Source organism: Cavia porcellus, unplaced genomic scaffold (assembly GCF_034190915.1).
Source record: "Cavia porcellus strain 051 isolate PalLab524CR breed Dunkin Hartley unplaced genomic scaffold, mCavPor4.1 scaffold_16, whole genome shotgun sequence".
NCBI classification, from domain to species: Eukaryota; Metazoa; Chordata; class Mammalia; order Rodentia; family Caviidae; genus Cavia; species Cavia porcellus.
The window spans coordinates 57,274,982-57,291,663 of record NW_026947499.1 but is presented as its reverse complement, the minus strand read 5'-3'; the positions used below and the strand labels follow the sequence as shown (position 1 = coordinate 57,291,663).

The 16,682-nt window shown below is 48.3% G+C and overlaps 2 protein-coding genes across 3 annotated transcripts; one reads left to right on the top strand and one right to left on the bottom strand.

Annotated features, from left to right (window-relative positions):
* Window positions 1-1,300: 1,300 nt before the first annotated feature.
* Prss8 (serine protease 8) lies at window positions 1,301-5,281 on the top strand. Its single transcript, XM_063226871.1, has 5 exons — window positions 1,301-1,632; window positions 2,956-3,118; window positions 3,731-4,002; window positions 4,089-4,255; window positions 4,365-5,281. The coding sequence occupies exons 1-5, from the start codon at window positions 1,548-1,550 to the stop codon at window positions 4,707-4,709; spliced, it is 1,032 nt and encodes a 343-aa protein (XP_063082941.1). The 5' UTR covers window positions 1,301-1,547; the 3' UTR covers window positions 4,710-5,281.
* Kat8 (lysine acetyltransferase 8) lies at window positions 5,084-16,648 on the bottom strand. Of its 2 annotated transcripts, none has more exons than XM_063226868.1 (11): window positions 16,406-16,648; window positions 15,030-15,104; window positions 14,778-14,953; window positions 9,661-9,714; window positions 9,399-9,563; window positions 8,289-8,378; window positions 6,555-6,695; window positions 6,360-6,453; window positions 6,101-6,251; window positions 5,819-5,973; window positions 5,084-5,604 (listed from the first exon to the last, which is right to left on the bottom strand). In XM_063226868.1, the coding sequence occupies exons 1-11, from the start codon at window positions 16,614-16,616 to the stop codon at window positions 5,255-5,257; spliced, it is 1,662 nt and encodes a 553-aa protein (XP_063082938.1). In that variant the 5' UTR covers window positions 16,617-16,648; the 3' UTR covers window positions 5,084-5,254. The 2 variants fall into 2 exon arrangements, with proteins under 2 accessions (XP_063082938.1, XP_003477940.1); XM_003477892.5 differs by having other exon boundaries at window positions 5,340-5,521; window positions 16,406-16,647.
* Window positions 16,649-16,682: the final 34 nt, after the last annotated feature.

Sequence of the window (16,682 nt, the reverse complement as noted above, 5' to 3'; positions counted from 1 at the left end):
CCTACAGACACAGGACCTGCCCACCTTCTACCCACACCCACCCACAACTCCCAGAATCTTGTCCCCTCCTCCCATTTTAGACCCTTTCTTGAGCCAACCCCTTCCACTGACCCATGCTAGGATCCCCTGACCTCCAGTCTGGGCTTGAAGTCCTGGCTCAGAGGTCCAGATTCCTGGTCTTCTAGAAAGAGAGAGAGGCTCGAGGGTCTGTTTTCCCTCAAGCTTAAACCCAACACATGTTCCAAGTGTCACAGATCCACACTTGCAGAGCATACATCAGACCCTCACCAAGTGGAAAGGCCTTTTCTCCCTCCACCCAAGGCTGTTCCAATCTCTGCTTTAACACTTCATAACCCCTTTAAAGTGTGTGCCTGTGATCCCAGCACTCTTGGACAATGAGGCAAGAGGATGGCAAGTCAGCCCAGCCCAGACAACTCAGTGACTTAGCAATACCTGTCTCAAAATAAAAGATTAAAAAAGGACCAGGGATATAGCTCAGTGTGAATGAAAGCTGAGTTCAGTCCCTGGTACCACAAAAATTGTCTCAGTCCTTGAGGCACTTCCTAGAGGGCCTCTCCAGCTTCTAGGCACATGTACCAGAGTCCTCCCTCTTGTCCATCGATTCCTAGTTTGAAATAATTCTATAATTGACTGTGATTTTTTTCTTTATGTTTTGAGGCAGGCTTTCACTATGTAGATTACCCTTGAACTCACTATGTAGCCCAGCTGGCCTCAGACTCTAAGTCAATCCTCTTGTCTAGATCTCCCAAGTGTTGGAATTGCAGGCATGCACTACCACACTAGCAGCTGTGATCTTGTGATTCAAATCTGTCATCCCTACTCAAGGGAGTCATGGATGGAATCTATTCCATACCTGAGTCCTGCAATACAGTAGGCACTCGGTAAATACTGGGCACTGCCAGACATGCTCAGCACCTGTGGTGGAAGCTGCAGCCTTCACAGAAAGGCTTGAAATGGCACTGGCCTAGGCAGGCCCCAGTGTCCTGGGCTCAGCTACCTGGCATAAGGACGGAGGGAGGGAGGGACGGAAGAGCAGCGGCCCCAAGACAACAAAGGCCAGGCCAGCCCCTGGCAGGCATAACTGGTCTGGGAGACCTGAAATACCTGGAGACAGTTGGCCGGCCACGTGGGGTTTCCAGACTGCCTGGGGCTGCTGCTCTCCAGCTAGCCAGTCTCCGCCCCACTTCCCCCAGAATCCGAAAGGACTCCAGACTCAGGAGGCTAGAAAAGACTGAAGAGCCAGGAGGGTGGGGCAGAGGGAGGAGCCGACAGGTGAGTGCCCTCCTGCGAGCAGCCACCACTCTTCCTGGGAACGCGGCTGGCCACACTGGTAGCTGCAGAAACTTGTCGTCTCCCACGGTGCTCTTACCTCAGAAGCCAGCCTTGGACACCTGCTCTACCTTACTGGCAACAATTCTGGGATTCCTTACCTCTGAGCAACACCTGGATCCTGCCTTCAAAACCAGACCTAAGACCAATCCTTTCCTTTTGAGCCTGGTCTCCCCCAGTGGCTGTTGTCCTGGGCCATGGCCCACAGGCGGGGCCTGGGGCCTGGGCAGCTGCAAGCTGTGGCCATTTTACTCTTCCTTGGACTAATCCGGTTGGGAATGGGTAAGTACCTATGAACAGGGTGGGAAATTTGGGGGAGGGCCACACACTAGAAGGTGCATACATAATCTTCCAGGGCATATCCTTATCGTGAGTATAAGGGCAGGAGGATTGCAAGTTTGAGGCCAATTTAGACCACTGAGGAGACCCTATCTCAAAATAAAAAAGAAGTAGAAGTGTAGCTCAGCTTTCTTTGGGTTCAATCCCCAGCATCAGGGAAAAAAGATCTGGTCTCCCTAGCGCTCAGCTTCCCTTTCTTTGGGCTCTGCCCCTCCTCTGTGATGTGTGTGTGGTGAACTTCCTACAGCCTCCCAAAGTGCAGTGCCTGGGGTCACTTTGAGAGAAATAAGCTCAGAGTTTCTCTGTTGGAAGCACACACTTTGAGGCACACCCGAGGGCTCTGGGTCACCATTTACAGGCCACACTCCTCACCTTCCCAAGTCTCCTCTCTTCAACTCTAACATGCAGTTGATTTTGTCCATCTCCTGGGGCAGAATTCTAGAAGGTAAAGGAAGTGAAAGCCCCTGCTGGTCTGTCCTGCTGGAACTCTCACTAAATAGTAGCTATTGTCGCAAATGTGAGGAATGGAGGAGGAGTCTGGCATAAGGTGACCTGGTAAAGGGAAGCACTCCCCACTGTGGCCTCATGGGGGAAGGGTAGGGGCTAATCCACTGCTTTATTCTGTGCAGGGTGCTGGGGACCCGAGGATGTCCTGGGTGAACACCCAGGTTGATGTGGTTGAAACATAGTCATAGACAAAAGAACAGTTGTGAGCCTTGGTAGTATCAGAGAAAGTGGGGTCCTAGGCATCCAGCAGCCATGCCCGCGGCTAAGACAGCAGGGCCAGCACAGGCTTCAGAGGGGCTGTTCTCTAACATTCTCCACAGCCAAACTGTGCCAGCACCAGCCCTCCTGCCCACAGTGACCAGGCTCTAATCCCCCATGCACAGAGCAAAGGACCAGAGATGAACAAGTACACAATGTTTGATTAGAAATATCCACCAAAAAGAGTGACTGGAGTAGGTCTACCCATGAGAATCTGGAATATGTTTTACGGTCGGTGTGGAGCCAAGGAAGGTTTATCCAGGCAACTGGATGCAAGGCAGGAAGTAGGCTGTCATGAGACTTAGGTAATGAGTAGTGGACAGCAAGGGGCAGAGATGTCCATGCCCAGTGAGCCAGGAATGGGGACAAAGGGCGGGCTGTGAACTCACTTCCCTGGCTGTAAATCTGGTCTCCTGGCATTTGGCAAGATGGCAAGACTAAGGACCTGGTTAGAGTGGGAGCCCTTAAGAACCTGACCCCTTTCTCTTCCTCCCTGGGCAGCTCTCTGCGGTGTAGTCCTCCAAGCCCGCATCACAGGTGGCAACGATTCAACGCCTGGGCAGTGGCCCTGGCAGGTCAGCATCATCTACAATAACGACCACGTGTGTGGTGGGTCTCTCGTGTCTGAGGAGTGGGTGCTGTCGGCTGCACACTGTTTCCCTAGGTACAAGCTGGGTGAGGATCGGGGAGGGAGTCAAAAGTAGGCTGGAGGTCAAAGTTTATAGATAAATCCCAAGTCAGAGGTTGGGGGTTAAGGTTTGGTTTTCAGAGATCAGCAAAGTAAGTAGAGTGTGATAACACACATCTGCAATGCTAGAACTCAGAGGCCAAGGCAGAAGGATCACAAATTCCAGCCTAGCCTTGGGCAACTTAGTAAGACCCTGACTCAGAACAAAAATAAAAAAGCACAGCTGGTGATGTAGCTCAGTGCAAAGGCCCTGGGTTCAATCCCAGTATCACCAAAAAAAAAAAAAAAAATTAAGTCTGAAAGGGCTACTACTGAGTAGTAAAGGTGAAGGGTTAGAGGGGACATCACAGGATAAAACTAAGCCTTGAGCCCAGCCAGGAATACACACCTATTATCCCAGAACTGGGAGGCTGAGGCAGGATTACCAAAGCTAGCTTGAACTACATAGTGAGACCATTTCAAAAAACCAAACACAAAACAGAACTAGGCCTTAAAGGTGCAGTCTAGGATCAGTATGCCATGAGGCAGCAGGGAACAGAGAACAAGGACAAGTCTCCTGAGTCCCAGCCTTTACTCCTCTGTCTGTAGTGAACACAACATAAAAGACTATGAGGTGAGGCTGGGCGCCCACCAGCTGAACTCCTACACCGAAGACAATGAGGTCCGCACAGTGGCTGAAATCATCACCTACCCCACCTACCAAGCTGAGGGCTCCGAGGGTGACATTGCACTAGTCCGCCTCCAAAGACCCATCAGTTTTACCCGCTACATCAGGCCCATCTGCCTCCCTGCAGCCAATGCCTCCTTCCCCAATGGCCTCAAATGTACTGTCACTGGCTGGGGCCACGTGGCCCCCTCAGGTGAGAGGGCACTGGAAGCTCAGCACCATGGAGGGGAGCCTGACCCAGGGTAAGAGGCCTTTGGTAAGCACCTTTTGTCCCTGCAGTGAGCCTCTCGGCCCCTAAGACATTACAGCAACTTGAGGTGCCACTGATCAGTCGTGAGACGTGTAACTGCCTGTACAACATCGACTCCAATCCCGAGGAGCCTCACACCATCCAGCAGGACATGGTGTGTGCTGGCTACGTGACAGGTGGCAAGGATGCCTGCCAGGTAAATACAGGAGCCAGGAGAGCTGAGCACACAGCTTGGAGTGGAGGCTGGATGGGGCTGACCAGAGGCCTGAGTTGGGTCCTAGCTGTTGTATTGCTTTTCTCCTCAGGGTGACTCGGGGGGCCCACTCTCCTGCCCTGTGGAGGGTGTCTGGTACCTGACAGGCATTGTGAGCTGGGGTGATGCCTGCGGGGCACCCAACAGGCCTGGTGTGTATACTCTGACTTCCAGTTATGCCTCTTGGATTCAACACCAAGCAGCCCAACTCCAGACTCACGTAGTGCCCCAAATCCAGGAGTCCCAGCCTGACGCCTTCCTCTGCAGCAAGTCTTTGGCCCTCAACTCGGGCCCTGGTCACAATGTGCTTCGGCCAATCCTGCTGCTGCCACTGAGTCTGACCCTGAGGCCTCTGCTGCTCTTGACACAAGCACTGACCTGTGCACTCTGGAACTGACCCAACTTCCAGGACCAAAACATCACACCCAATGACATACCTTTCAGGCCCAGGACCCTGCTTGGCTGCACCTTCCTCCTAGGATTCTGTGGAGAGTCAGGGCACCATTCTGATCTCTGAGCCCATTCTTCCAGATTGGGTTCTTTTAAATGGTAACCCAAGGTCAAGAGTTTTACGTCCTATGGTACTGGTCAGGACCACTGGCCACCTCTGCCACTGCCTGTAGCTTACTGGTTAGGCTCCTGTGGAGCTCCCAAGAGCCCTTAACTCTGAACATGGGCCCTAGCTCCCACCTGCTTCTACAGGACTAGGCAGCTGCCTGGCCAACAGCTGCTAAAGGGCTGACTCTAAGCCACCTGCCCTGCCTGATGAGCCCATCACTTGGCCTTCCTGTCTTCTGGGCTTGCCTGCCTTAGAGATGGAAAAAGCCTTAATCTTGCCCTATTAGCCACCAAGCCCTCTTGATTTCTGATTCCCAGACTCCGGAGGACTGAGCCCCCACCGGAACTCAGCTGGAGGCTTGGATGGGGGTGGGGAATACAAAATCAAGCAGTAAAATGTTTTGAACACAACTGGCTATGTGTGAAATGAAATGAAGAATATGAAATCTTGGTCTCTCTCTCCCACCTCTGAAGTCCTACACCACCAGCAGAATTTACTTTATTTAAAAAAGTGACAAAAGAAGTCTGTACATATTTACAGCTAGGAGCAAAGAGGCACAGGTCCAGCAACAGGGGTACGGGCTGCTCACTTCTTGGAGAGCTTGACCTGCTTGTGCTTGGGGGGTGCCCACTTGAGGCAGACAGAGTCCACTGTGGGAAAAAGAGACATGAGTGGCAGACTGCACCTCTGCGCCAGGCCTGCTCATACCTGGCAGCTCCTCTCTGGGCCCAGCCTAGGTGAGAAAGGACAAAAGCGCAGCCTGAGTCTTGGGGAAGGGGTGGGGGCAGGGAAGTTCCAGGAATGAGTAGCCTGCCCTGGGCTTCATCCTGGGAGCTGGTCTGACTGGTCTGGGATCATGTGACAGCAATAAGGCGGGCTTGGCTCCTAGCAAGCCTTTAACCCCCCCCCCCCATCGCACACATAGTTGCCCCCCCACACACACACACCTGTGATGGGTGGCTTCTTATACTGGGCACTTTTGAGGTGTTCCTCTACAAGTTTGGGTGTGACGCAGATTACATGCTGGCCCTTCCAATACTTGACCATGTTGAGAGACTGTAGAGTACTGATGATGTCGTTCTGGGTGATACTGGTCATCTGACTGCAGAAAAGGATTAGAGCAGATGATACAGATACACCCCTTTCCATTAAGGTCCCAGCATCCCTCCCTCAAAAGACCCTTGGCTGGACAGCATGCCCTGGATGTGGTGGGAGATGGTGGACCTCACCTCAGGTCCTTGATGGACAGTGTGCCCCGGAAGTCTCGCAGGATCTCCAGCAGTACCCACGACCAATAGCTGCGGTAGCTGAGTTTGCCCAGGTCAGACAGTGGCTTCTCAGGGGAGCCTACTGTGCTCTCTAGCTTGGACAGCTCATAGCCTAGCAGTGACAGAAGGAGGACTCTGCAATCCCAATCTACCCTGGCACTGCACCCTCAAACTGACCCCACCACCACAGCTGCCCCTTTCCTAGACAGGGACTACTCACTGAAAGCTATGAGAAACTTCCCATAGCCTCGGCGCTGGTAGGGGGGCAGGGTGAGGATGCAGGCCACATTGTTTCCATCTGGAGACTCCTTTTCCTGAAGGGTGCAGGTGCTCAGAACCATTGGGAGGCTCAGCCCCTACTCATTCATACCCCCCTCCTTCCCCCTCCCCCAGCTTGGGCTCCCTGACCCAGCACCTTAGAGAAGTAGCCCACAATGTGGGCCCCTTGCCTGTCCACTTCCGTCAAGATGTAAAAGACAAAAGGTTCCACGTCAAAGTATAATGTCTTGTGATCCAGGAAAAGTTTGGCAAGCAGACACAGGTTCTGACAATAAATCTGAGGGGTGGAGAGGTGGAAATAGTCAGGGAGCAATGCCCCACCCAGCTGGCCATGAGCAGTCGCCCTGCTTTTCTGCAAGTGCCAGGGTCCAAACAGCAGCCAGTGTTTGGCCAGTGGGCAGGGAGACCCTTACCAGAATAGCAGTATTTAGACCTGGAAGGAGTCTGAAGAGTCAATTTCTGATGGACAAGAAAGCTGACAATCAGAGCCATTGGCATGCAACAAGATCATGGCACAGTTGGATCAATCATGGCTACCACACTTTTGAGTTCTAAATTCAGGTAAGGTGTTTACATGCATAGTCTTGGTTTAATCTTTAGAGACATTAACTTGTTTCAGAATGGGAAACTGAGACTCAGAGGAAGTAAATGGCTTGCTAAAGTTTCCATGGCTGGTTAGATGGCAGGACAGGAATTCACCTGGGAGCAAGTTCTGTGTTGCTCATAGTAGCCCCAGCACTGGCGCAAGGCTAAGCATGAAGCCAGCTGGAGGAGCCTCCAGCTTGACTGTGAAGCCTGAACTCTGTCTGCCCAGTTAGCTATTGCTCTCTAGACCTCACCAGTCTCCTAGCAGCACAGCCAGAGCCCTCACACACCAGCATCTAAAAGGACAATAGGGCCTTTCAATTGGCTTCATGGCACAGCCTAAGGAGATCACTTCTTTGTGAAACCTCTTCCCATCTGCTCTTTTATTTGATCTAGTAACTGTGTCAGCCCAGCACTGCTAGTCCTACTGACTTAGGAGGAAAGGGAAGCTCCTAGGCAGAAATGTCTGCCTTGGGTCTTGCCGGTGGCAGAGGGTAGAGGTAGAAAGGCCCCCACATCTCCAATAGGAGCCCAATTATGCTTAGGGAGGCACAGCAACAGGCAAGGGTGATTCTGAGTGGGTACCCTAAAGCATATGACTGAGCCCCAACAGGTCACCAATAATAGTAAAGGCTGTGTTTACTAAGCACCTGCTAGATGTCAGGCCCTGTTGTACACACTTAACACACTATGAATAGTCTCATTTATTCCACCACCAAAACCATTAGGTAACTAATTATGACTCTTGGCTTATGGATGAGGAAACAGGAACAAAACAAGGTCAAACACCTTGTCTGAAATCAAGCAGGAAATGGCAAGACAATTTGAAGGCAGGAGCTCCTTATCTTAACTTATATTGCCCTTCCCACGGCAACCAATATTCTTGGTGAACCTCTCTTTGTTCCACTGAAGTCATTCAGCCAGGAAGAAGGAACTCAACCAACATTAGCCCTAGAGTTCTTGGACAGAAATCTCACACAGGGAAACTCCCTCCCAAGCAAAAACAAATACCTTTATGCAATAGGGAAAAGAGCAGCTTCAGGCAAGAAAATCTCTGTTCTGGGTTCTAGACCTATTCCAACCTGATCAACCTCGTCAGAAGTAAAGTTCTCAGGGACTGAAAAGACACCCACCCCTAGGCTGGCTCCTCAGGGCTGTGTTCACTATGCAGCAACCAAAGGCCTGAGCCAGGCCTCTACCTTCTGGTAGGGGTGAGGACCATTCAAGAGGCGTCCAGAGAGTCTCCTACCACCACCCCCCAACTTCCCCTGGGCCACCAATTCACCTTATGGTCTTTGCCGTCTACCTCATACACAGAGATGTTGCTCTTTCGATAGATTTCCTTCCCTGGGGGCTGCCGCCACTGACACTGGCCCTAGGGGTGTGGATGAGAGAACACAGGCTTGAGACCCTAAATTTTCCGCTCAGCATTTCCCATCCCAGGCTGTGTGGCTTGGAGCAAGTTCCTGCCTCTCTGTTTTCACGTGTGTAGACCCTCCGCTCAGTGCTTTACCAATATAAAGTAATCTTCCTTGGTTTCTTCACCTATTTCCTAACCAAGTTACAGAAAGGTTAGTAACTTCCTCAAGCATCATGCAAATACCTGAGTTTAAGTCTATGTTGGCCTGGTTCTAAAGGACTTCATCCATGACACTAGTTTTCCTAAACCATATGGATTCACCTCAGATCCCACACTTTGGGGAAACACCCACTGTGCTACTGATGAGTGCCTCTTGCCTGGTAAACAACCCTGGCCCTGTCCTTCCCACCTGTTCACACCATCAGTGTCAATACTCAGTGGCTATGCTTGTATCCTCCTTTGCACTGAGGAGCCCAGCACTGGGCTGGTCTTACTAGTCATGCAGTAAAGAACTCAAAAGATTACTGTCCCCATTCCGTATCAGAAAAAACTGCAGCGGCACTACTGTGCATGCCTGTAATCTTAGTACTCTAAGTGGCTGAGGCAGGAGGATCCAAAGTCTGAGCACAGCCTGAGTAATTTAGAGACTTAGCAAGACTTGTCTCAAGATTTTAAAAAAGCAGGGGTGCTCAGGTATAGTGTCGCACACCTGTAATCCGAGCACTCAGAAGGCTGAGGCAGGAAGATTGCCTAGAGTCTAAAGCCAGCCTGTACTACACAGAGAGACCCTGTCTCAAAAAAACAAACAAACAAACAAACAAATAAATAAATAGGAAATTGAGGTGTAGAAAGAGTCAGTAAGTTAGCCAAGGTCCTCCAACAGCATTAGAAAAACCAGGAATCTAGCCCGCCTCCCCCTTGGGCTCCGTGCTTTATTGTCTTCTCTGAACCTGCCTGTCTTCCCTAGGCCACATGCTTAGTGCTCAGCTGCCCCTGGCCTCCATGCCACACTCCGCCCTGCCCAGCCAGCCTCACCAAGTGGAAGCGGTAGCTCTTCTCATACTTCATGTACTTGAGGCAGTATTCGCACAGCCAGAGCTTGGGCTGCTTCCCATAGTCTTCAGGGAATGGCGAGAAGTACCAGGCATCAATTTCATAGTTTCCGATGTGGATCTTGTCCACATACTTCACCTTGGTGATCTACAGAAAAGGTGGGAGTAGGAGCCCTGCACAACTCAGTAGGGGCAAGACAGGAAACGGGGAGGAACTCCCCAGTCGAGATCCCAGTGCTGCTTACCGCCTCATGTTCCTTCTCCAAGGCTGCTGTGGTGGGGTCCATCTCTGCATACGTCTGGGAGAAGTTAGAGAAGTGTCAGTGATGAACAGAACAGGTGGTCATGCTGTCCCTCCCCTGGCCCAGAACCCACGCCACCTCCCTAATGTATCATCCCATAAATGACAGTAATAAACAAATAGCTCATTTGTTTTACTTTATGCTGAAGCTCGATGGTCCAAGCTGCTCTCCTGTCTGCCCACCTCCCCACATGTCCCACACGATCCTGAGGCCCAAGGCTCAACTTTTTGCCAGTTGGACAGGGCTGATTAAGAGGCCTGCTCAGACCTTGGGATAGAAAGGACCTCAGTTGTACAGGGGTAATCCAGTTCTGAAGCTGTTGAGAGCCAGATGAAATAATGGATCTCACCTCCCAAGTCCAGAGGAAGAACTACTGCCAACAAGGCCCACTGTGCTTGGACCTCTTTCCTGAGCACACCTAAGCAGCTGCCTCTCAATGGGACTGCTCCAGGGGTGCTGCCCACCACAACATCACACGCTTCCATCTGTGAACACTCTTCCTCTCAGGTTCCCCTCTCATGGAAAAGATCAGCCTCAGGTCAGCAGCCCAAGACCAGAAACAGGGCCAGCTCTGAAGACGCCATCCACTTTTCAGTTTGGCATCCATTAGCAGCCAAGTCCTGGTAGAGTTGTAGTCAACTCTATCATCTTTTTTTTTTTTTAATCTCTATCTCTATCATCTTGACATCTCTAGAATCAGTCTCTTTCTTTTTTTCTTTTTTCTTTTTTTTTTTTTTGGTCTTTTTAATTAGTCTCTTTCTATCCCACTCCAAATAGTCACTGCCACTATCTCCAACCTGGACAACTGATTAGTTCTCCTTGGATCCCCTCTCTTGTCTGAGTGACCTCAATTCTACAGCCACCAACACCCCTCTTTTCCCTGCCTTCATGCTTGTGCACATGCTCTTGCCTTTCATCATGCTTCCAAAGTGCTCACTCAACCTGGGACAGACATGAGTCAGGTGAGTCTGTGATAGAGCAGGACTTCATGAGCGATCTTTTATTGTGCTCTTTCCTGTGCTTCAAAGTTCAACATCCCTCTCATCCCTACCAGGAATCCTGCCTAGACACTTCCTACCTAGAAAACACCTCCTTCCCAAGTCAGGAGTGATAAATGGCAGATGGCTCCAGCTGGCAGTTACCTCATTCCCCCATGTTCCAAGTGCTCAGCAAAGGCTAAAAGTCATGTCACACAGCACCCTGTTCTTTAGCCAAACTCTGCTGCTGGAACCAAGCGCTGCCTAACAATGGAGACCAAAGAACACCTATGACCTATACCAGATTAGATGTGCTCATAGTTAAGCTTTCACCCAGGAGGCTCCTCCACAAAGCGTTTTATATGCTATATGGCTTCCAGTAGTACTTTGACTAACTTGAGAGGTGTTTTTTGTTTGTAGTACTGGGGACTGAGCCCAGGACTGTTGCATGCCTAGCCATTTTTGTGTGTGTCTTTTTTTCTCATAATGAGACAGGTCTCATTATGCAGTTTAGGCTGGCCTTGAGCTCACACTGTAACGCAGGCTGATGTCAAACTCAGGGATACTCCTGCCTCAGCCTCTAGAGTGCTGGGACTACAGGTGTGTGCCACCACACCTGGCTTAGCCATTTTTGTTTGTTTGCTGAGACAAGGTCTTACTAAGCAGCTAAATTGCCCAGGTTGGGCTACAACTTTTGATCCTCCTGCCTCAGCCTCCCAGAGCGCTAGGACTCAGGAATGTACCACCACACCCTGCTGATAAAACATTCTTTAGTTTTCCAGAGCAGTGAATAAGCAGGGGAACATGAGGTCACTTGCCCTTGGGGACTAGTCACCTGCTATTTAATCCACTGTCAAGTACCCTATAGACGTTACTTCACTTAGCCCTCACAAGGAGTCTTTGAAACAAAAGTGTTCATTATCCCCATTGTATAAAAGAGGAAACTGAGGCACAGAGAAGCACATTCACTTGCTCAAGGTCATGGAACTAGAACTCTCAGCAGAGTTGGACACAAACTCCTGGTATATCTAATTTGAGCCTACACACTGTAAAGAGGAAGAAAAAGATTTTTCTTCTTATGTCTCTAAAACATTTCCCAATTGTCTCAAAGCACCATTTTCCAAATGCATTAAAGAACTACAAAAACATTGCCTTTCTTAAATGCTGCCATTTATTTAGAATTAAACATTAAGCAAGCTATGAATTAACTTTGCTAATCATTAATTTTTTTTTCAGTACTAAGGATTGAACCCAGGGGCTTGTGCATGCTATAGGTGCTTTGTATCAAGACACATCAAAAAAAAAAAAAAAAAAAAAAAAAAGACACATCTCCAGCTTTTTTTTTTCTTCTCCTCCTTTTGTGTTTTGGAGACAGGGTCTAAGGTGCCCAGGCTGGCTTTGAGCTTTCAACTGTCCCACCTCAGCCTCCTGATTAGGGTACAGGTGTGCAGCAATGCTCTATTACTCACCCTTTTTAACTTTTTGTAGTTCTGGAAATTGTACCCAGGACCTTCACACCAGGCTACAACTCCGGCCCTCTGGATATTTTATTTTGAAATAGAGTCTCTTAAGTGTCCAGATTGAGATTACAGGCAAGCACCAGCATGCCCAGTTATTACCGACTGTCACCATTGGGTGGCCCAGTACCATCAGTGTAGAGGCACATCTTTATTCAAAGCAAATTAGTTGGTGATCTAACAGGACCTTAGATTTCTGCTGTCCAATATAGTAGCCACTAGTCACATGTAGCTATTTAAATTAAATCTTTATAAATTTAATTCTACCAGGCCTAATGGCCCACACCTGTAATCCCAGCACTCAGGAAGCTATGACAGAAACATCACTCCAAGTTGAGGGCAGCCTGGGCTACATAGTAAGTTCAAGGCCAGTCTGAACTACACAGTAGGAGCTTGTCTCAAAAAAACAAAACCATATACATCTATCTATCTATCTATCTATCTATCTATCTATCTATCTAGATATATATATATATCTAGATAGATAGATAGATAGATATGCATGTATATTAAACTTAAAAAAATTTTTTAGTAACACTAGGTATATATCAAGTGTTCCACAGCCACCCATGACAATTATGTGTTTATTGGATAGCACAGCTATAGAATATTTCCATTATAACAGGAACTTCAGTTGAACAGTGCTACCTTAGACCTGGAGGGATCTTTCTAATGTAGTGTATTTTATGTTGTCACTTTTTTTTTCTTTTTTTTCTTATCGGTACTGGGGATTGAACTCATGACTGCCTGCTTGCAAGGCAGGTGCTTATGCCGCTGAGCTAAATCCTCAGCCCCTACATTGCCACTTTGTAAAAAATTATGCCACAATATAGCTGACACTAAAAACCAGTTTATGTTTTTGTGTATATATCCACACTGGTATGTGAAATAAAAGTTTCTCAGCACAATACTTACCCTAAGTAAAGTGCAATGCACTCGGTTTTGTTTTCTGTTTTCCTTTTTTTAGTACTGGGAATTAAACTCAAGATTTTATGCTTGCCAGGTAGGCACTGTGCTGCTGAGCTAAATCCCCAGTCATGACATTTTCTCTTTTTTTCATGAGGTTTTCTCTTAACCAATTTCCTTTTCACATTTTTAAAACTTAAATGTTGGCCACACCCACTGGCTTGACTTTGCAACCTAATAGCCTGTGTCCCACAAATGGAAAACAGCACTGCAAAGCACACAGTGTGCACTCAGGAGGGTGAAACTGTACCACATGGAGCTAGTACCTTCACAGTATGCTAAATCCTGTTTTAATTTGGACTCTTCACTTGATAAATGAAGAAACTAAGGCTCAAGAGTGAAGGAAAGGAACCCTCTGGGGGCAATCAAACTTGGTAAAAAGAACAGAGATGCACAGTGTACATGAACCAATGCCCCACAATGAATGTAATCCTATGGCCTGCAGATTCTACGTACTGTATTTTAATAGTACATTTAAAAACAACAACAACAACAGCAAAGAGCCTGTGTTGTTTTTCACTGTTTGTTTTCTGTATAATGGGGACTGAACCCAGGACTTTCACAATGAAATACAACCCCAGCTTTTTACTTATTTATTTTTGAGATAGGGTCTCACATATAGTTCAGGCTAGCCTTAAACTCACAATAATCCTGCCTCAGCCTCCTGAAGGCTGGATTACAGCCATGCCTACCACACCCAGCAAGAATATGAGTTTTAGGATTTGTTTCTGGGATGTGTCGGAATTGTGGTTAAACGGGGATGTTGGTGCACACCTGTAATCCCAGCACTCAGGATGCTGAAGCATTAGGATTGCCACAGTTTAAGGCCAGCCTGGGCCACACAGTGAGACCCTGTCTCAAATAAAAACAAAACACCAAAATCATAGTTAACTACTTAGATTCTGAAGGAGGACAATCTGGTTGGCAGATCTAATACTGACTGGACTCCTAAATCTATGTCTCTTCTATAAACTTGGTAGCAATGTTTACCTCGCAGAGTTGATGTGAAACATTAGTGAGATCATACACTAAAATATTTGGCCTAATACTCTGGCTCACAGACCAATAATGTTTGGGATAATTATTCTAATTTCACCTCACCTTTTTACTAGCTGTGTGACCATGGGGGTATTACTCAACCTCTCTGAATCTGCTTCCTCATCCACAAAAAAGCAATTTTCCTTGTGGTATTGCATTGTTAGGGAGGATTTGATGAACTTATACATGTACAATATGGTACTTGGCAATAGCCAGGTGTCTAGTATTACTCATCCTCTTCCTTCTCTTTGGACTTTTGTCTAATATGACACAGCCATGGGAATCAAAAGAGGTTATTTGAGCAAAAGTTTCTGATGTGCCATTTCCTTACTGTGAGACTGTGGGTCCCTGATGTACCATTTCCTTACTGTGAGACTGTAGAACCCTTTCCCTCTTTGAGCCTCAGTTTTCTGACCTACAAAGAGTAAAGGAGAAAGTCAAGTCCCTAACACACTCTAAGAAGTTAAAAAATAGGACCTGCTGTGGTTTTGGCACCAAGCCCAAGAGGCCTAAAGGACTTGGCAGAGGTGTCTAGGCCCTAAGGAAGGGGAGGGACCCAGACCTTCTGCACATGGTTGATCTCATCGTGCTTGCGCTTTTGGTTGCGAGTGATCTTGCGTTCAGGCTGCTCAGCCAGCTCACTCAGGTACTTTTCTGAGTTCTTCTGCACAGCGTCTTTCACCGTCTTAGTCAGTGCCAGCCGGTTCTTATCTACCCATTCGTCCAGTCGCCTGTTAACTGTTAGGATGGGCCATGAGAGTACTACCCTGCCTCCCCCTCCCTCCACCCAGGCTCAAGGCCCCAAAGCACTCACAGCCCACATAGTGCACATAGAATTCCTCTCGGCCCTCCTGGTCATTCACTCGAGACTGGATCACTTCTGCAGAATCTGTAAAGGAAAAAGACTAGGATCATCAGGAAGATAGAGTTAGAATAAGAAGAAACTGATGTAACGAGGAATAGTTTCTACTCAATAATCCAGATTTATCTGCTCATATCCAGCACTGCTACAACCTTGCAAGATGGGCCAACTTGGGGTTATTACTCCTATTTCACAGATGTGAAAAACGTAATGTTTATCCAGAGTCATAGATTTGAAAAGCAAGAAGAGCTAATACTTAACTGAGTTTTAAGTCCGACTCCAAATTCATACTCATTTCACTACACACTCAAGCCATTTATTTGGAGGACACGAAGGCTGACACCGATTCAAACAGTCTAAATTTATATATTTCTTGCTCCCAATTTCCTAGCTATATGTAACTGAGCAAGTTATCTTGACTTTTTGAACCTGAGTTTCTTCATCAGATTAATAATTCCCACCTCAAGGCTGAGTTAATGTCTCCAAAATTTTTACTCCAGTAGGAACAACTAGCAGACCATCTGATGCTTGAATAAGGCAACCAGTGCCTGTCAGATGCTGTGCTGTGTTGCTGCTGGATACTGAGGACATAGCAGTGAATCACAGAGATCTTGCCCTCCAAAAGTTCCCAGTTTAACAGAGGAAGACTCAGAAAATTTACAACACAATGTCACATGTACCATGGTTGAAGTATGAAACAAATGTTGCAGGAACATACAGGAACTTATTTGCCTGAAGGGGTCAAGAATGGCATCACAAAGGATGAAGTTAAAACGATGAGGAGGAGCTACACGAGACATTCCAAGCAGAAGACACAATGGTAAAAGGTATTCAGAATACACAGTGTGTTCTGATATAGCAATGGCTTTGTGAGGTGGCTAGGGTTAAACTGGATGGGTCACAGAAATTAATGCCACTGACAGGAGTTTATTTTGAAGATGAGGAAAGGCAACGGAATGTAAGAAAATAGCCAACTTGTGCTTGCATTGCCATGCCCTCTTTGATGGTGCTGTAGGAAACCACAGAAAAGAAAAGCACAGAGACAACAGACCTGTGAGTAAGCAGGATTAACAAAAAACGGAATGAAGCTAATACCACGCAAGGAAGTTTGATGATCGCCTTGCTGGCAGCTTTGCAGGTTTTGCCCATCATAGCTCAGAAGTAACATTACAGGACTGATTTCTCAGGGCCTGCAACTCCGCCTTTCCTCAAATCACCGCCTCCTCCTCCCCTCACAACTTCCAACCGAAAGCACTTAGCCCTCCAGGGAACCAGTTCTCAGGGCCCATCCCATAGCCCCGCCCCTAAACACTGGGCCCCGCCCTCACGCCAGGTGCTGTCCGGCCGCCGGCACAGGTACGTTTCTCCGATCTCCACCGTAACTTCAGGCTCGCCGCGTGCTGGGGTCGGAGGAGAGACGCGGCCCGGGGATGGGGCGGTTCCCTCGACCGCTGCATTTTCCCCAGGGCCGGGTTCACCCTCTCCCACGATCCCTGAAGTCGCTGCTGCAACTGCCGCAGCTGCCCCCTGTGCCGCCATTGCCGTGGCGGAAGTGACGCTAGAGTCTAGCACCGAGCCGCTCTTTCAGCTCCGGGTCAGCGTGTG